Source organism: Acanthochromis polyacanthus, chromosome 19 (genome assembly GCF_021347895.1).
Source record: "Acanthochromis polyacanthus isolate Apoly-LR-REF ecotype Palm Island chromosome 19, KAUST_Apoly_ChrSc, whole genome shotgun sequence".
NCBI lineage: Eukaryota > Metazoa > Chordata > Actinopteri > Pomacentridae > Acanthochromis > Acanthochromis polyacanthus.
In genome coordinates this window covers 7,225,922-7,246,239 of record NC_067131.1, presented here as the reverse complement: position 1 = coordinate 7,246,239, position 20,318 = coordinate 7,225,922, and the positions used below count along the sequence as shown (strand labels likewise).

General features: G+C 40.8%; 1 protein-coding gene across 4 annotated transcripts in view; it reads left to right on the top strand.

Moving 5' to 3' along the window:
- Window positions 1-20,318, top strand: part of dock1 (dedicator of cytokinesis 1) — a 195,380-nt gene that overhangs the window by 151,645 nt on the left and 23,417 nt on the right. For all 4 annotated transcript variants that reach the window (XM_051939303.1, XM_022194177.2, XM_051939305.1 and 1 more), the window contains 12 exons: window positions 1,118-1,218; window positions 6,462-6,520; window positions 7,119-7,267; window positions 8,412-8,497; window positions 8,876-9,032; window positions 9,582-9,622; window positions 10,023-10,113; window positions 12,203-12,322; window positions 13,592-13,681; window positions 14,588-14,692; window positions 19,119-19,260; window positions 19,713-19,794. In XM_051939303.1, the coding sequence (XP_051795263.1) occupies window positions 1,118-1,218; window positions 6,462-6,520; window positions 7,119-7,267; window positions 8,412-8,497; window positions 8,876-9,032; window positions 9,582-9,622; window positions 10,023-10,113; window positions 12,203-12,322; window positions 13,592-13,681; window positions 14,588-14,692; window positions 19,119-19,260; window positions 19,713-19,794 (1,223 nt within the window). The remainder of the gene's footprint in view (window positions 1-1,117; window positions 1,219-6,461; window positions 6,521-7,118; window positions 7,268-8,411; window positions 8,498-8,875; window positions 9,033-9,581; window positions 9,623-10,022; window positions 10,114-12,202; window positions 12,323-13,591; window positions 13,682-14,587; window positions 14,693-19,118; window positions 19,261-19,712; window positions 19,795-20,318) is intronic.

Sequence of the window (20,318 nt, the reverse complement as noted above, 5' to 3'; positions counted from 1 at the left end):
TGTAAGCAGTTTATTATGAATAGATGATTTACAGATGATTAACATAGCTAACAAGTGATTCAACTTTCACATAACATAGTAGAATACATAGTCCAAATGCAACAGTTGGACCTTAAAAACATTTCTGTACATCATAACATCATAACTCTTGTGGCTCTGATGTTATCTGTGGTATAGAAAATCTCCAGGAAAGTCTGGAAAGTATTGAATTTCTTTACAGAACATGTGTAGGAGCCCTGGATTAACATTTGCAGCAGTAATAGCAGCTGTTTGGGGAATGGTTTTATATGCCACTTTTTCATAAACACTCTACTTTCACAGTGAAGCAGATGCAGCATTGTTGGACCTTCAGAATAGGAGGAAAAAAGATCACTGAAGGATGTAGACATAAAAATTGTGGAGAGGGAACATCAATTACTCTGTAATGGCCAGCAATTTTATGTGCATTTCTGAATATTTTAACCCGCTCACCCTAGAACAGAGCTACTTTTTTTCCCACTTGCTTTTTAAATGTCTGAGATGTGAAAGAATGGTAATGCTGTCAACAACTAAACTGCTCTGAGCTTTTAAAGGCTTTATGGATTGATTGTTCTTGCAGTGTTTTAGTATGACTTACAGCACTTGGAACTGCCTCGGTTTATGAATAAAGCTGTGGAGTTTTCCTTCCAGTTTAAGCTGTAGCTCAGTAAAGACAATTTATCAAGGCTGAAATGTGTATAGAAGCCTTACACATACAGTCCTTACTGTTGTAACTTGCATTTTCTCATAAGGAATCATGTACTCTACATTCTATCACATTCAGCTCATCGTGTGGAGTCTTACTTCACATGCATGCAAGGACTATTTGCACAGCAGTGAAAAATGGTGGCTACTGTAGCACTTCTTTTAGCTGCTGTCATTGTCTGATTGAGGGTGTGCTGTGGAGGACGTTGGCCTAAATCACCAACCTCTTCATCCACTGGAACAGCTTCCCGACACACAAGTGTAACCATCTCCTCTTGATTTAATGAAACTGCAAAGCAATCCTGCCCAGATAGGGTAGTAGTGAATGATGTTGTTGTACAACTGATTTTGGAGTTAAATGTTATTTTCTTCTTTTGCCCTTTTTCTCGGTCAGCTGTGGAACAACTACTTTCACCTGGCGGTTGCCTTCCTCACCCAGGAGTCATTGCAGCTGGAGAACTTCTCAAGCGACAAAAGAGCCAAGATCTTCCACAAGTGAGTATGAGCGTTCTCTCTCAATCTGTCGGACGTCATGATTTCACACCAATCCAGCCCAAAGTTCCCACTGCAGCATGAGCAGGCTTTATGCAACTCATTTCATAGCGGACTCGCAAGGTTACCCAACACCCCATAGCTCTTGCAGAGGCTGCACCAGTTGTTCGTCCTTCTACACAAACCAGAACAGCCTCATAGGTTTTATAGAGAGCACATCTTGCTGGGAATCTCTTCTTGGAATTAAAATACGTGTTTTTCAGTTCTTATTCCCTCAACAGATGAAAGGGCGAATTAGCAATGCACATTTTTGAAACGGCTAAAATTTTAAATCCATGAAAGTTTGCTGGATCTCAAAATCTGTTTAATATGTGCTTTCAGCTGTAAGTTTAGAAATTATTTTATAGAGAGCCATTCCTCTACATCAGTGTTTCCCATACTCTGTTGCTGCTGACAACAGCTGATAAATGTTTTCTGCGTGGAGATGTAGCATCGTGGCTCTCATCTTTATTTTGGAAGAACTTTTGTCACTAAACCTTATCACACATGCTCGTGCTTGACAGTAAGACTCCTCATTAGTCGGTTCTTAAATATTGGCACAGGTAAACACCGTCAAGAATATAAAAAAGCCCCAAAAAAACAAAAAAAACCCAGAAACAATGGATTCCAAGCCGCCCCCACCCGGCCTTTCTCGACTTGTCAACCTCTAAAGAAACAGCGATTTTTCTTATAAACTCAACAGATGCCATTCCTGGTGTAGAAATAGGCCTCATCTCTGCTTTTGCTATTTCTGGATTGTTTATTTGACGTTCCCTAATATGTCATTCAAATACAGCCAGGTAGTTTCCGGAGCAAGCAAAAAGGGGGGATATTATACAGGATTTGTCAATTCCTTTTTCGCTCAGGCTCTCTGCCTCCACACGCCCACTCTCCTTCTCTGTCTGTCTCTCTGTCCCTCCACCTACTACTCACCTTCATTTTTACCTCTCCCTCTCTGCATCCTGTTTCCCTGTGTGCTGGCGCATGAACTGTAAGCCCTGCCTGCAATACCAATTATTATGCCTTGCTCAGAAGCAGAGAACAGTGGGGTGAAATCAAAGATTTGTGGAGCACGGCTCTTTAGCACTCTGCATTGGCTGTTTTTTTTTGTTTTTTTTTATTCCTGCGTCAGACATCTTCCAGTGCTGTTTGTGATGTTCTGATCCAATACTGGAGTTTATGTAATCCTGACGTCAGGTCATCAAAGCACTGATGACAGGCTAACATGTCTGCTTGGCTGAATAAGAGGACAACTACGTCTGTAACTGTCTGTTTTACAGGGTTTTTCAGTTTTCTTCGTTTTGACCACCACTTACTGGAACATAGTGCTTGTCAAGGTAATCACCCCAGTGGTGTTAAGGATGTTACAAAAACACGAACAGTCAGATAATTGTGCAGGTTTTGCTGCACGACTGAACCAGAGACAGTTGGAGGAAAATACTGCGATGTACTATTGAGATTTTCTGTACAAAGAAATATTGTTGTGGACATTTAATATGTGCGAGCGTTTTCATTTTCCTCTGAATAAAGCAAGTTTGATAATTTGTCCTCGAGTTTGTTTATAATCTGTGTCTGGATCCCTAATGTGACTCTCTTGCCTCATCGGACCTTATTATAGCCACATCATTGTGTTTCCAGCGACAACTATATTTGAGTGCATTGTTATTCAACCGAGTGTCCAAAACTATAAAAATGAGAATGAAGTTGTACCTCAGTGGAAGGGGTGTTGGCAAAGTGCATCAAAATGCATTACACATACACAAGCACAGATGAATAAATGAGCATGCAGCAGTGTCATTGCCACGATGTGCACGTATGATTGATGAGAAGGAGCATCATATTGTCAGGTTTTGTGAAAATGTTGCACTTCCTTTGCTTTGGGCTTGGATCACATCTGAGCTTTCCTTACAGGCCGCTGCTTGTCAATCACTCGTGTGTGTTTTTTTCCCCCCACTCTTGCTGTATCTGCCACTCTCTGTATTCTCTTCTCCGTCTCCTCTGTTCTCATTACCTCATGCCTTCACATCCATTTCCTCCTTTTTTTCTCTCAGCCCTGACCGTTGCACCCCCCTCCGACCCAGTTGCATTACCCAACACAAGCAGCCGAGCGCCCCGGACTCGCTCGCCCCTGTCCCTCTGCAGACATGTTATTCTGAGTTAACCTCTCCTAGAGCTTTCGGCCCATAGCTGACAGGTATGTGTAGTAGGGCCTGACAGCCGACAGTCATAGCTGTCTGTCTCGCTGCCTACAGGAGTGTGACAGAACAGCATCCTGCATCTGTCTCAGCTCAGATGAGGACATGATGCCTCCTGCACACTCATCTGCACGGCCACATGTGGAGACAGAAGCCCACATCCTGCCACTGACACACAGGCACGATGTCAGCAGTCATATGCACAGGAATATATTACCAGACACGGTTGTAAATTGTTGATGAGATGCAAAAACTGTCAAAGATGTAATACATAATGCTTTTAGCTATACGGTAGTTTATTTTCTTGCCAGTATTCTGTCTAAAGATCAGTCCTTGGGCTCTGCAGCAGTCTTCCCTTTGACAACTAAATATGGTAAAGTGTTTTGACCTGGCCAAGCTACAAAGAGGTGACGCAGCTTTTTTGTTAAGGATTCTTTCAATGTTCTTCTCCTCTCTGTCACAATACATTAGTGTGTCTTTCTACAATATTGGCAAAACAATCAATGGGGTTTCAGTATTCCGCCGAGGCTGTGTGGTGTTCTGAAATATTGCAATGTGTGAAAGAGGCTCTAAATTGTTATTAATTAGAGGTCAGGAGAGGTGCCACGCTCAAACTCCCCCTTCTTATTTCGTTACAATGTCACACCAAGGTGTCATGCCATCAGTATGCTGGGAGGACAAAACAGGTGGGGCGCAGTGTGATAGTCTGATGTATGGAATGGAAAAAAACACTGCAGTTGCCCACAGCGCCACCAACTGGGAAGGACATGAAAGTGGTGATTTAAAAGTGGGACGATTGGATTGGCATTGCATCATGTTTTACATATCTGACATCATTACAAACAAAAAGAATATATCAGACACTCGGAAAATAAACTACTACTCACTCTGCTTTCCTCTCTTGCTTTAAAAGAAGCGTTTGTGAAAACTGCTTCTGCTTCTTGGAGGGAATTGACTGCAAAGTGTTCTTGAAATCAAAAACCAAACCGAAAAATGTGTTTGCTTACAGTTTAGCACATAAATGTTAGCTCTTACATTTATTCATTGAAAACGTGCTGCCCCATTGTGTTGGAGATTCATTGGCTCGCATGCTTCAGATTTACCATACTGTGGTAGGAATGCATACCTCAAATGACTTGATAAATCAGCTGTACATCAAAACAGAGCGACAGATGCTTTATTAATCCCGAGGGAAATTCAAGTGTTCAGCTGCTTACATACAACAACATGAAATAACAAAAAAACAGGTTAGTAAAATTAACATTAAAGGTTAGTATGTTCTCTGAAAATTTTGCTGTTCAGTACTATACTAAAAAAAAAGCCTCTAATTTTAACATCTATAGAATACTACATGTAATTAAAATTTAATATGCAGTATTTACCCATTTCAAAGCACGGTGATTTAAAGTGAATTTGAGTGATTTACACACAGACACTAGCTCTATTTTATTAAAAATATTAGCAACACTTTTTAAAGGAAAAAGCTGTTCAGATTTAGTCTGTTTATCTGCATTGTACAGGATTCTTAAGAGATCTGTAATTGTATGAGAGGATCTGCTTGACATTTCAATATATGGCTGAACATATTGTAGGACAATGGAAACACAGAACAGATTTATGGATTTCTTTGGAACTTCTTTTATGTTGGTCAACCTGCTGAGCCATGCAACTTTACAGCGTGGTTGAGGGCAGAGACTGTGATAGTTTGGCTCTGATCCAGAACAGAACTATTCCCCACGGTGCACCTGTAGTAAAAAATACATCTGATTACTTTCCAGCGTACGATGGCACGACTAAAGTGTGTTATAGCAGGTCAATGGAAATGAGGTAAAAAGGTTAGAAATGGCTCTCTCAGGACTTTTATTGTATTTTTTGATTTTCAAACCATTTCAGGCTTGAACTTTCTCTCTTTTCCCATCAATGTTCAATCTTTCAAAGACGCCGGAGTCATTACTTTTGTTTCACGTGATCGGTTTTAAAGAACTGTTCTCGCTTTCTGCCTCTGTGGATGCTGTTTCTACTCTTATTAGTCTCTCCATCATTCACTCTTTGTCTTTCCCTCTATGTCTTTTTCTACTTAACTCCTTGTCCTCTCTGTGACCCAGGACAGTGTGGCAGGCAGGGAGACAGGCGCCAGGCTGCCATGGAGATTGGTTCATGACCTAGACATGACAGAGCTGATCAGCTTATAAGCCCTCAATTGGCAAAAGCCAGACAAAGAGTCAAGACGAGAGCAATCCTTCTAGCTTCTTCTCCAAGTCTTTGTTTTATATAAGGGCTTTTTGCACACCAAGTCAACCTAAATAAACTAGTACCAGCAAAGGCCGTTTGATCCAACACTTTGCCTTGTGCCATCGGTCCTTTTTCTCCCCTATCTTCAAATGCATGCACAATGCAGAAGGCAGACCAGAGCTGACAGCCAGCTGACTACCAGCATTTATGTATCGTGTGAACTTGGCATGGGTGGAAATAACTCACTAGTGTGTGTCTGTATTCCAAAGAACATCATGGCAAAACAAAACAAACTAACTTACCACAGTTTCATTATGAATTTCATTGTGACAGTTCAATTTTATGCTTGTGCAGCAGCTGTCATTCAGACATTTGAGACAAACTCAAGGAACCGTTTCCTACTATTTTAGTTTTCTGCAGGAAGACTGAAGATGCACTCTATGCATTGCATAAGACTGTATAATATATTTAGCAAGGGTAGTGCACATATTACATGGTCCTCAATCAGAGAAAAGCAGGAACTGCCACTTGCTTTTAGTTGCATCCTGCTTTCTTATATTGCAGTTAATGTATTTCACATATGCACTCAAGGTTTCAAACAAGGAGCCTGTGTTTCAGCAGGTTTGTGTTTGGTTGCCCTTTGTTCTTTGTGGTTTTCTCTTCTCTTTTCAGTTAGTCTTCATACTGTCACAAACAACATGGGCAATTTGATTCTGGCACTGGTGTCATGTATGAAAAATGACAAAGCCACTCATGCATTTTTCCATGTTTTTATTTCAGGTACCAGGACATGAGAAGACAGATTGGCTTCGAAATCCGGGATATGTGGTACAATCTAGGTAATTTAACTCATTTTTTTTGTGTCCGTATTGCTCAGTTTAACTTTCAACAGAGAACATTTCAAGTGTCGCGTTCTGAGTTTCTGTTTATGATTCATGATTATCTGCCAACTATGTAAGCAGTCATTTGATAGAGCAGCTAAATATGCATAATCAGGTGTTAATTGGCTTTATGTTGTGTGATGAGAGAAACTCCACAGTGTAGTCTCAGTGGAATGAAAGTGTGTACAGGGATCGGAGTGTTAGATCTGGGCACCTGTGTCTCCCTTCTCATTGTCACCGACACCATCTGATCCTTTAATTAGAGCTTTCCACCAGATTAAACTAATTCACTGGGTTTTTAATGGGCCCATTGCTGTTTCTTTTTTAGCCAGACGTGTTGGGCTACTTGCTGCTCAACTGTCATGAAAATTTCTGATGAAAGCATACTTTCTAAACACAAGGAGACAGTTTTCTTTTTGGTTTGCAACTGCTACTTTTAAATGTGGATTAAGAATTACACATGCTCTGTGCCCTCACATATTCTACTTGTTATATACACAGGATTTTTGTCATGTATTTTACACTATATGTGTCTGTATTTTTTCCCCCTTCAAAGGGCCTCACAAGATAAGATTCATTCCTGAGATGGTGGGTCCCATCCTGGAGATGACACTCGTTCCTGAGATTGAATTGCGGAAGGCCACCATCCCCATCTTCTTTGACATGATGCAGTGCGAGTTCCACTTCACATGCAGCTTCCAGCGGGTGCGTCATCCAAAACATGAAATAATCATTGCAAAACAAGATAGAAAAGTAGAACGATGTCGGAGGAGTAATAATAAATGAACTGGATGAAAAGCAGAGGGTGCTGGTATGGGAATTTAAGGAGCACACGTTTAGAGCATCTGATAAAAAAGTTTGGTAGCCCAAAGCTCACTTGTAATTCTGTAAATCTCATTTTGTTGTGCTGCGATTATCAACAGCCATGGTAAGTGGAACTTAATGTTATGCCTCGTTACAATGCAAAATTAAGCCTTTCTGCATGAGGAAATCCATTTGGTTACAGCTGTTCTGTCGTAACGTGTCACAGGCAGTTTTCAGCTTTGTGAGGGCTTCCCAAAATATTCATATTGTATTAAATTGTAAAGAAGCACAGTAGCTCCCAGATGTCTCTGCTGGCCATTATCATATGAAGACAGGGATGTTTTTTACCAACATTCTTCTCTAAGATCATTTAGTGCAGTCTTTTAGGGCTGAGATTGGACACAGCATTGCTACTTAAGTCACTCAGGATCTGGCTTACTGGAGGTGAATGCCACTTTCTTATTCTTTCCTTTAGTAAAATGTGATCAATTTCACTTTGGCCTGACCCCTTTTTAGGCTCTAAGCCAGTAATATTCCCTTTACTGTGTCTCTTTTCCTCTGTCTGCTGTAAATCCTTGGCTTAACAGAGAACAGCATTTATGTCTTTTCTTACTTGGCTGCACTATCCTTTTCCGTGCTTGTGTCACTCGAGTACATCATGGAGTCATTGAAAATTGGTTTATTTCGGCCCAATAAAATCTGTTTTATATACAGCTGCTGCACACAAATATTGGAGGAACAGGTCCATGTATCACTGTCGGTAGCTGCAGCAACAGCAGAGCAAAAGTGAAGGGGATGTGTCTTGTGATGCAGTCTTCATCTTTGTTCTAACGGAATTTAAACAGATAAAGAAAAGCTTTAATAATGAACAGAAAATAGCAGCTCACAGCCAGCTGCGCTGCAAGAGAGAGACGATTAAAGTCAAGGCAGAAACCCCCTCAGCCAAGCCTTGATGCAAAGAGAGAGAGGGGATACAGGGAGGTGGCACTAATGAATTGAAAAATTAGCTACACTGATTATTTACGCCTGCTCTGTCTAATTGCAGTTTGAGAACGAGATCATCACCAAGCTGGATCACGAGGTGGAGGGGGGCCGAGGAGACGAGCAGTACAAAGTTCTCTTTCAGAAAATGTAAGTGCTGATTAATGGGCAGGATTACGCCTGAGCCTCTCACAAGTTAGATAATGCTAATTGCAACATAACACTCCTCAAAATAATCACAGTGTGCTGATGATCACACGACTGCTTCACAGCTTGCCACTGTGATATTTGCTTTCAGAGCAGTTAGATGCTAACTCTTGTTTTCATTGGCAAAAAACAATGTTTTCTCAAATCTTTAGTGGCAAAAGTTTCACATTTTAAACTGTCGAAGAGCCTCTTTATACATACTTTGCATTCATTTTCCTCTCTGCCTGTGGCTTCTCTGTGTCTCTCTTCCTCCACATCTACGACTGCATGCACACAAAACACTGCTACACTCCACCACTCTAACAACACACAAAACACCAGTTTACTGGAGCACTGCAGGAAACACAAGTACTTGGCGAGGACGGGTGAGACCTTCGTCACTCTGGTGGTGCGTCTGCTGGAGAGATTGCTGGACTACAGGACCATCATGCACGACGAGAACAAGGAAAACCGCATGAGCTGCACTGTCAACGTGCTCGTAAGATTTTCAATTCATGGCTACACACAAGGCCAGCAGTGATGACACTTAGTTACACAGAAGCCCCTGCAGGGAATGACGTGTAAAGTGTACGTAATCAACACTTAAGTAGTAGTTGTTAGCTCCTGTTGCCCAGAAAGTACCCATAATGATGTACAACTACCCACAGAGGCATCACAGAGCCACCCACCTGAACCATCGCTTAACTGTGAGGTGACATTTCACCAAAATGTCAATTTTATCTCATGTGGCACTGAAAAAAACTATAGCCATATGTCCTATTTCTAACATTTGTCTGAGATATGGTCTTCTATGGTTTCAAGTTGTATAAAGTTGTCAGTATTACTGGAATCTTTGATTTTTTTTCCTGACATAAGCTTACCTGAAAAGTCACTAGATAGTTTTTAGAAACTTTTGCTATTCATCCAGTTTTTAAATGAACAAAATGTAATCTACACTCCAGTAATCTCTGAGTAATGCAATTAAAACGTGTTTTACTGTGACATCTTTAAAACTCATTTTAATTCCCTGTCTCTTTTCATACTGTAGAACTTTTACAAGGAGATAGACAGAGAAGAAATGTACATCAGGTAAGATCCACTCAAGCGTTGTGCCCTTGAAGCATGTTCAACTTTCTGAACATTTAGTCCCTTTGAGGCATTTTCCACATTGCATAGAGGACATTAGGAGTTTCAGTGCTCAGTCGAGCCCCCTTTTTTTTTTTCACTTCCCAGACACTAAATCCTGTACACTTTGGCTCTTTTTCTGCCAACTATATGTCCCCAGAGATCCAGAATAAATATTAGATTTTGTTAAAAGACGTGTCTTACTCCACAATCTCACTAGTCAGAGTTTTTCATGTGTCTGTCAAGCGTTATGTGAGCTAAAAGAGGCTGTCAGGACATATCAGTCTAGCAGAGTTAACTTTCTGTCTAAAGTGTGAAAGGCCCACACTGACATGACCCATAAATTATTGCTATTTCCTTCCAGGTACCTGTACAAGCTATGTGACCTCCATAAAGAGTGTGACAACTACACAGAGGCCGCCTACACCCTGCTGCTACATGCAAAACTGCTCAAGGTACAGCGACGCAACACAGACGACAAATACATGTCGTGCACTGAATTATTTGCAGCAGCATAGATTACAGGATTTAGATCCACTGTTAAGCTGTTATCAGGCAGTTGGCATTTAACCTTAGGCATCAAAGAAGTGTGTTCCTGAATGTGAATGTGTACATGCGTAGAGGAAGAGGGCCGCATCTCTTTAATTCCACCAAGAAAGCTAAGAACTTGCTGAACAGTATCTTTTTCATTTTGCATAGCCGATGCAAATCACAGCTAGTATCTGATTCCTCCTAAAAAAAAGACACTACATCATATTTTACAGCAGAGGAAAACGCAGCTTCAGCCACCTGAGATGCTTTAAGATGAAGGTGTACTTTTCTTGTCAGGCGGGGGAAAAAAAGTCTTCTACTGTAAATCACAAGGATCAGCGCAAAGCATGGCTGCTTTCAGATGGAAGAGAAGCAGATTTCTGCAGCACATTTAGAGCATTGATAACTTAAATTAGATGCATAAATATTTATAGGTTATCATGAGGCATTTCTTTTGCGATCACACCTTTTTTGTTACTCCTGCTCTCAGCCTCGAAAGTTTGCTTCACTCGCCAAAAATATAGCACATCCACATACAAAACTCCTCATACAAAGAACTGCAGCATCTATTCCCAGTAGGGGGTTCGGTATACCGTGAACTTGAAGTTGTTCTTCTCTGCCTTTAATCCAAAATGGTTGCATCCAACATCTCATCTCTATTTGCATAAATAGCTGGCTTCTTCAGCCTTTGTGCAGGTCCCGACAGGGAAGAGCAGGCTGTGACTGAATCACATTTTCCTCGCTAAGTAGTCACAGTATTCAGGAGTTGATTTTTGTTATTTTAATTCTGATCATCTTCTCGCATCTGTGTCTTCCTGATCACAACTTCTCTTCAGTGGGCGCTTCAGTATCATGTTGGGGAAGCTGGTTAATTCCATTGCAGTCAGGATAAATCCTTTCTTCTTCACTGTCCTCCTAAAACTCAATGAGAATGAATGAAAGACACATAATTCTGCATTCACCAGCATTAAAAGAGTAAAACTGGCTCTTGGAGTAATAATTACTCCACCTACAGCAGTATTATACATTGATGAATTAACACCAATTTGTGTATAGTCATCAGAGATGTATCAGCACTTTAGTTTTGTCGATGCAGGGTCACTGGCCATCCATGAATAAATAGAGCCCCTTTTTATCATGTAAATGCTGTAGTCCAGCTGTAAAGGAATCAATAACCTAAGCCATAGCCTCCCAGCATCCCTCTTTATGCCACAGCAACAATGTGCAGAGCAATTACTTTTTCACCTCCTTCATCTCTCAGTGCGGGATATGCAAATTTTTTCCGGCTTTGCTATTCAAATGTGGCCATCACACAAAACCTGGTCAGAGATCTTAACTCTTCCAGGTTCCTCGCAGCACCCCAGAATCCCAATTAAAAACCGGCTAGTAATGAATCAATCCTGGCAGACACATAGGCTTATGCTTCTTCTACACTGAGGCCAATCAGATTATCTGTCTTTCTGCAGAAGGTGCTCCTGCCTGTCAGAAACCTTATTATTTTCCACGCTAGACGTTCTGCCATTCTTGCGTGGTGTCTTTTTTTGTACTTTTCTCGTCTGTCATTGTTTACAAAATCAAGTGGATTTTGTTCTGAGCAAGATTAAATTGCAACATGACTCAAATGCATTTGGTGTTTGTGTTGTCAACACAAGCAAACATTACGTGACGCCTTACCCTGTTCCCCACACTCCACTTCACTGGACTGGTTTCCAGTGGGACGGGCTAGTGGAGCACTATTGTGGACTGTCGAGATTGTCATGCTAAATGAAATACCGGCAAGTATTAGGTGCAGAAATTAATTGGCGTTTTGCATTATGCACCATTCAATATAGTGTCTGTTAATGCCTGTTTCATTGCCCATGTTTCAAGGTACAATCTTGCCCTGCCAAAGTGCAGAGCTGCTGCACATCTGTTTCACACATTTGCATTAGCTATATCAGTGATTGATTCCCTGTCACCTGCTCCGTATTGTGTTACACCGTGCTGACCCCAGTTCCAACTTTTTCTCCGCAGTGGTCCGACGAGCCGTGTGCAGCCCACCTGACCCAGAGAGACGGCTACCAGGCCATCACTCAAGGACAACTGAAAGACCAACTTTACCAGCAGATTATTAATTACTTCGATAAGGGCAAGGTGAGAATCGTGCATGCTGTCACCCACACGTATATATGCAGAAGAGTAGCCATAACCGTGATGAATTCCAGAAGCTATTTTTAGGTGCTGTCATCTCTATTAAATACTCTCATCTGGCATGAGAAGGTAGGTTTTGAAGACAAGCTGCTGAATGGAAGTTTCACACGTTTTTTTGTTTTTTTTTTACAGAGCAGGGATTGTTAATAATCCTCTTCTTTTAGCTGATGGTCTTATGGGTGAAGGCGCGTCTCAGACCACACAAGCATTAATGTAGCTCCTTTGTGCCGTCTCTTATCACTTTTTGTGACCTTACCTTTTATGAAAGCCTTTTCCCTTGCTTCTCTCCCCTGCTGTCCTTTTTTTTTCTCTTTTTACCCTCTTACCACATCAATGACATACTTGAATGCCACTTCTGCCACCTGAGATAGAGAAAATGTTCCACTTGCATAGGACCTGGTTCCTGTGCTATTATTCTGCATTCTTCATATTTTATTCCAAAGGGGGAAAATGTTTCTCAGCCTAAGCTAAGCCTCAAATGAATCTGCAGGACAGCAGCCAGAGCTTCTCAGAAAGCGATGTCCCAAGGCTTTGCATGTGTCATCAGTGTTGGGGTGCAGCCGCCACTCTTAGTCCTCTTGCCAACTGTCACTCAGCAAGATATGGCCAGGGAGACAACAATTTGAAACGGTCTCGGATAAACATGCACACACAAACCCACCAGACTGATCGGGAAGTGCTACAGTGGCTGTAAGAATGCATCAACACTCCAGAGAGCGGGATTTCAACTGAGGACACTTTCTAGGAGAGTCACAGGAGTCATCTAGAAAGCAATCCCAGATGGTGTTGCCACCGCCACTCTCGCTGATGGCAGCCTGATCTGAGTAGCAGTCTGGACTCAGTCCACCTCCCGCCTTGCCCATATCAGTTCAGTCCAATCTAGTCTGTCTGGAAGCCACTTAGAAGCCTTTCAACATGTTGAAGTGGCTCGCATCTATCTATGACACCACCCCACTGTACTGGATGAGTCTCAAGGGGAAATGTCTCACTATGACAAATTTTCTGCTACTAAGATGATTGCAACTGATTTATAGACTTTTGGATCAACGACAAACACATTAATATTGACATTATGCAGAGAATGTTTTAAAAAAAAAACTTATTTTGAATACTTTGGCCAAGGAAAGACTCATAGAGAATTCTTTTTTGTTTGCTATCTTGGCTTGAATCTTGATAATTAATTCATTTTCCAACTGTCTGTGAACCCCACAGATGTGGGAAGAGGCAATCATTTTGGGAAAGGAACTGGCTGAACAGTACGAGAATGAAATGTTTGACTTTGAGCAACTCAGTGCATCCTTGGTAAGTGATGTAACATTTTCAAATTTTAAAGAGAGAGGAATTAAACTTAAATATGTGTTATTTATATGTAGCTTCTGTTACAACTTCTGAACCCATAGCAGTTGTTGGGCATTATCTACCTCTGTCACATTTTTGCTCACTGTGGGCTCGTTTTTCTCTGCAATGTAAAGTCCTGCACCTCTACTGAAACAAAAAAACCATGGCTGGAAGAACAGAAGCCACAAAACTGTCTTCTGTGTCGAAAATTATAGTTAGAATGCCACAAATCATATAAAGGAAAAAACAATAGTGAAATTACTTTGATCATTTTTTTAAAAAGAAAAATAATGGACTCTACAACATATTTCCCATATATTTTACCAATACTGGAAAAAAGGTGACACTCCTTATTATAAATATATTACTACTTGCATTTTTCAATTGTGTCATATCTGCTCTGTGTAACACTGCCTGCAGTTGAACTCAGTTCAGTTGAAAAGTGAAAACTAATTTTTGTCACGTAACTGTTGGCCGCAGCAAAGTCACAAATGACTAAGAGCAAATATTTTATAAATATCATGATTTTAAACTTAGATGTGTCCTCTTGCAGATGGAATGACAGGTCATGGATGAGTAGATCAAGGAAGGTTGGAAAGTTAAAAATTGAATGATTCCTTTGAGATTTAAAGTTTCTAGCTTTGATAAATGGTGTAATTTTAGCAATTTTTATAAAGATGACGTGCCACTTGGGTTCAGAAGGCCAGGAAAGACGGCAACAAGATAAAATGGATTGTATGTCATAGGATCAGATCTAAGAAAGAAGGCATGAGCACAATTTCCAAGCAAGATCACCTGTAAGAACTGTACAAAACTAAAAATGTCAATGTCTTCCATCCTGCTTGAATATACTGTTTTATTTCCCAACAGCGGAAACAGGCCCAGTTCTATGAGAACATAGTGAAGGTCATCCGGCCAAAACCAGACTACTTCGCTGTAGGCTACTATGGCACGGGGTTCCCCTCCTTCCTACGCGTGAGTACTCACATCAACATACATTTTCTACAAATCACAGCCTTCAGCTTATAGCGCAGTGTGGGCGAGCCACTTGTCAAAACAGATGATCAATAGGTTTACCGGTGCCTGCTTCGTCCTCAGCCACAACCATCAGTTCATATATGCTTCACACATCTTCCTCCCACGGGTTTTGGCTGTTGTGGCGGGACTCACTTGTTCAGCATCCCACCTGGTCGGGTTTCACTTACTTACTCACTCACAGAATGCAAACTCTGAATCACAGGCAGCTGTTTCATGTGTGGGTTATGGATTAGATCCAGACTTGTCTGCTGAGCGGATCCCCTTCAGTGTGGGAAACTGGGATGTGCCTCTTGACTGAGAGGAACGTGAAAACAATGTTAAAAAGTGAGCATTTGTTTTCTTTCCCTGCCTTACTCCGTTTCTCCCTCTTATTTATTACTACTGTGTTACTACTTCCTATATGCGATGAACCTGTTTTTAGCACTGACTGTATCACTGTTTGCATGCATTTGCAGTGTATAAGTATAAAACAAGAATACATTCAGCCTTGTTTGGCTAATCAAAAGACTGATCATGCCGCTAATTCGGCCTTTAATTGCATTACCTGAACTTTAGCTAACATTGCTAGTGCAGCACCACCTGCACGACAAAACTGTCCCAAATACAACATGTAAGGACCCAGTGTGGTCACATTGGAAAATGGCTTTTGGCTGCTGCTGGATCATGCTTTATACTCCCAGAAACTTCCAGATCTATGCTTGTTTTGACAGTTTGAGCTCTGCTGATTTCTTAAATAATCACCAATAGTTGATTATTAATTACAAATGTGACCACTTGGTGAAACTGATAAATCATCTGCACATCTGTTTATAAAAACTACTGAGTATGGGCGACCACTAAACCTGAACTAATGTCTGTTTCCTCTCTAAATTTCCTGACTGGCCTTGTGCCAATCTGATCGCAGCTTATCACAAATTAAGTCCGAGTTGAACAGGCGTTTGATATCTCGGCCATATTGAGCGTCTGCTGTGCTACTGTGTGCATATCAGACCTCTTTTTCATTTCAGTCTCAGATGTCCTGTTCAGTCCACAGAGCAGTTTTTCTTTAAAATTAGATTGATATAGGTATTTTTCTGTACTGCTGTGTCACAGTAGGTTTCATGTTAGGCCACAGGTTTTTTTTGTCTGTGAGAAGAAAACAGCCTTACCTACAAAGGCTGATTTGTTTACTTTCAGCGTATTCCCTGTTTCCGCTGTTTTTCTTCTAGGCTGTCATCTGGTACGCTACTGAAGGTGTTGTTTTCCCGTCTTGGAGGAATTCGCTATTTTATCACATAAAAACACACTAAATGGCCCCCAAAGTCCTTATGGAATAAAGCAATATCAAAGTCCAGTTTCAAGAACAGTGATCCCTGGTCGTGCCCTTTTCTTTTTATTATGAAGAACGGCCATTTCACAGGGGTCTTTTGCTACTTTCCGATCTCCATGTGCCCCTCCTAACGCCTTTCATCTAGCAGGGCAGAAACTCCATTACAGACAGGGCAAGCTGCACTGGTCTAATCTAACTGGCTCTTTAAACCCCCTTTGGGGGCAGCTTCTCTTTTTATTATTCTTTTGCAGTGGTTTGACCTTACCTGAAATAACCAGGGCAAACGTATGCCGGGATGTCCTTGCCAATATGAATCTGCACTTATTTTACCTGTTTGCTTGTTTCTTTTTTGTGTTTTATTAGGTGCAAAGTCGTGTACAAGCTGGTCATGATTATACACACCTGTAATTAGTGATCACCATTTCAACTTAGTTTGACTTCATTGTCCTCCAGAAACATTTCTGTGACTTTAAAAGTGGTACAAATCCAGCTAAATAGATAAAAATCTTTTTTTTTTCTAATAGAACCCCAGTGGGTTATCTTGTATTCTGGCTCTTACTAAGCCAGTAACCTCCATTGATACATACCATAGTTATGTTAAAAGATTTCTGTGTGAGTACGAAGGGATGTATTCATATGAGTTACTAATTAAGATAAATAGAGTTCACAGGGTTTTCGTTCACGCCCTTATATTGCTGTTTGTGTCGCAGCATCACAGTATCCTCAGGGAACAGTCAGTTATGTGCAAAAAAATCAATACTCTAATAAAGGCATTTTGTATCCACCCCCCTCGCAAATTGATTTTATGCAAGAGTGCTTAATTCAGCTGCTTATGATTTATTAGTTGTTAATATAGTTAGACACTGGGGTACTTGCTAATTGTAAAATGCTCTAGACCACATAATTTGTTTTGAAACTTTGGACATAACTGGGCCATGATCCCTGATATCTTTTCTGTTTTGTGAATAAAAATCCTTTTTTTTTTTTTTTTTTGGCTTCCATCTATTGGTATTTTCGGAGACTGTTGCGCTCTTCGATTATTGGCTGAACAAATAAAGCAAGAGACAAGCACAGAATGTTTATCTCAAGTCATCATTTCCACCTTAAAAATGACAATGTGTTGTCAGGAAACTTTGAACCGTGACTGAAAGCTCCTATTACATGTGTTTCCTCTATAAAGAATCCTGAGTCCCATGTCTCCTCTGTATTTCACAGACAGATTTCCTCTGCAATTGTTTCTCTCGCTTTACATCCTGTTGCCGTATTTATTCTCCTCTCCTTTCTCTCCCTATCAATCCGAAACTTTACTTAATCCCTGTATTGAGTTTCCTGTGACAGCTCAGCTTAAAGAGCAGCTGAGGGTGTGCGAAAGTTGGTTTGAAATATGTATCCTAAGCAACCACATTCGGAGACACTCGGATATGAGCTGTCATGTTCTATCATTCAAAACGTTCCTCAGACAGACCCCTGAGCACACTCAGGCAGATGAAGGAATGTTCCTGGCTCATGCATTTTTAGGTGCACTCGGTACGCTCTTCTCATAATTTATTTTCGTTTTGAAATAAAACAAGATGACCTTTTCATCAGTCTATGTGCAAGTTAAAAAGTTTGATAGATTTTAAGAAAGTATCCATACATTTCTGCAGACTTTTCCTGGTAAAGCATCACTCCCAAAACGGTGTGACATAAAATTTTAGGTTTTCCGTTATGAATTTGTCCATCTAGCTTGCCCAAAAAGCTTAAATACCGCCAGCACACTTTTTATTTGAACTTGATGACATTACAGTTGCATGAACTGATGCTGCTTTGTCTCCTAACTGTATAAAATTTCCTTTTTACCCACTAGCCAAGAAAGAAAAGACCATTTTAGCAGGATTCATTGTCTCAGTGACAGTTATTTTCTTTTCCAGAACTAGACAGTTTAGGTTTGAGGGTAATGAAAATGAGAATCGTGACATTGAGATGACTGCATGCACGACCTGAATGCTCAACAGCATAATGCGAGTCTGCAATCCTGTTATGAATAAGCATACAATATGCAGCACGTTTAGGTGTCCTCAATCAGATTTGAATGATTTAGAGAAATATCTATAAAGCATCCCATGCTTGATCACCAGCAGAAAAAAGCTGCTGCAGTGTATTGTCGGGCAGATTCTCCTGTGGTTGGAAGCGATGAGTCTGGAAATCAATGTGCTTTTGTCAACTTATCTGTCAAAGCAAATTTGAAAATGGCCCCAGGCATATATCATGGCTACAGTTCGCTTAATTAATTGGGGAATTGAGGTGTGTGCTATGCATGCCGGGTGTGAGCTTTGGTGCAGTGATAGTCTTTGTGAGGAAGAAACAAATGTAAAATTCCCCAAACTATTCTCCTGAGGTATTCTCCTGACTTTGAAGCCTGTGTTTATAGCCTAGTGTCTAAGCTTATGAAGCTAAAAAAATTCATATTCAGCCTTCTGTCAGATGTAGGACTTTAAGAATCCAGACGAGATCAATGAGCGAGTGTGAAAAGGGTGTGACAAGTGGCCATCCACAGCTGCCATGATATAAAAATTTGAATTAGCAACCAGCCTGAACCTTTAGTTTCTCGAAGGCCACCTCATCAATAGCTCCAGTTAGTAGCAGCCATTTGTATAAAAGAGAAAAATGACTGTAGCAATCTGCAGTCTGTTAGTTTGCTGAAACAGAAATCCCACTCTGAATCCAGCAAGTATTCATTAGTCACTGAATCTGTGCCAAGAACTTTGTCACCTTAATTTCCAAGTATTTCATATGGAGATTATGGTAATGCATTTAAACCCAGACACAGTACAAGTCCAAGTAGATTTACAAATCACAGCCCTCTTGATATCGCTATTTTGTCATTGTCCCACACCTGTTCTTACTGCCATCTTTGAATTATTTTTTGCTGCTATATCCTCTATACTCCTCCACATGTGTTCTGTCAATACTGCTATTTCCATAACACAACCGCAGTGTACTTTATGTGCAAATTATGCACCTGTCTCCATGTGAATATTCAAGGTCTCACTGTTTGCCCTCATTGTCCTTCAGAACAAAATGTTCATCTACCGTGGGAAGGAGTACGAGCGCCGAGAGGATTTCGAAGCACGTCTGCTCACACAGTTTCCCAACGCAGAGAAGATGAAGACGACGACGCCACCCAGCGAGGACACAAAGAGTTCTTCTGGTCAATGTATCCTCAGCATGATTCATTAGTTGAGCTTTAACTGTGGGTTTTAATGCTGTTGGGTTTTTTTTGTCTGTCCATCGTGTGAAATGATGCCACTGTGCAGTAAGAAAGGATATATTTGTTTTTACTTCTCCACATGATGTTGATGCATACTTAAAAGGCAGCTGTAAGTTTGGTAAGCATGATTAAAACAATATTAGCATTAATCTCACTATTATTACATATTTTTCCAGTAGCAATACAACCTGATGCATGCAAAATGACATTTGAAGTAACATACATATGCTTCAATGACTCTAATTTAGTTCTGCCTCGATGTCATTGATTACAAAGCTACTACAGAATTTAGCAAAACCTAAATTTAAACTGTAGTAATGGATTATCACCACTTCCTAAATAATTATATTCCATTGAGTTCTAGAGTTTTGCTTGTTTCCTTGATGTTTCTGCTTAAGACATCCAGTGTTTCACCGTGAAACCCATCCTAGATCTGCCTGCCAAGTTTCAGAACAAGCCCGTCTCTGAACAAATAGTCAGGTAAGCAGGAAGCCCCCCCCAATTCAAACCCATCCTCACATTCACAGAGAGCGCAACTGAAAATCACACAGCATGCATTTCAATCCAGCAACGCCTTGTTTATTTTGTCAACAACAGTTGAGAAAGTACATGATGCAGTGCGAAAGTCCATTTGCAGTGTTGTGTGGGGCATCGCTGCCGTGAAGGTGATTAAATCTCCATCTAAATGTGGGTCTGTGTCGAACAAACACTGGTTGACCTTCTTGTCGTTCTAGTGGTTATTAACTTTCACCAGCCATCTGCCATTAGTTGTCGTGCCAAGTACAACATTGTTTCTCTGACATCATTAATACCTTTGTGTCGAGCATCGGGGCCACAGCAAACAGCGGGGCCTTACTCTCCCGCTTGTACACAATCTGTACGCCAGCCATGCGCCGCATCACTCAGCTGTGCAAATTCACTTTGATATGCCACCCAACGCATCGATGGGCATAATTAAAAGAAGACATTTACTTGGAAAAACCTTTAGGCAAATATACCTGGGC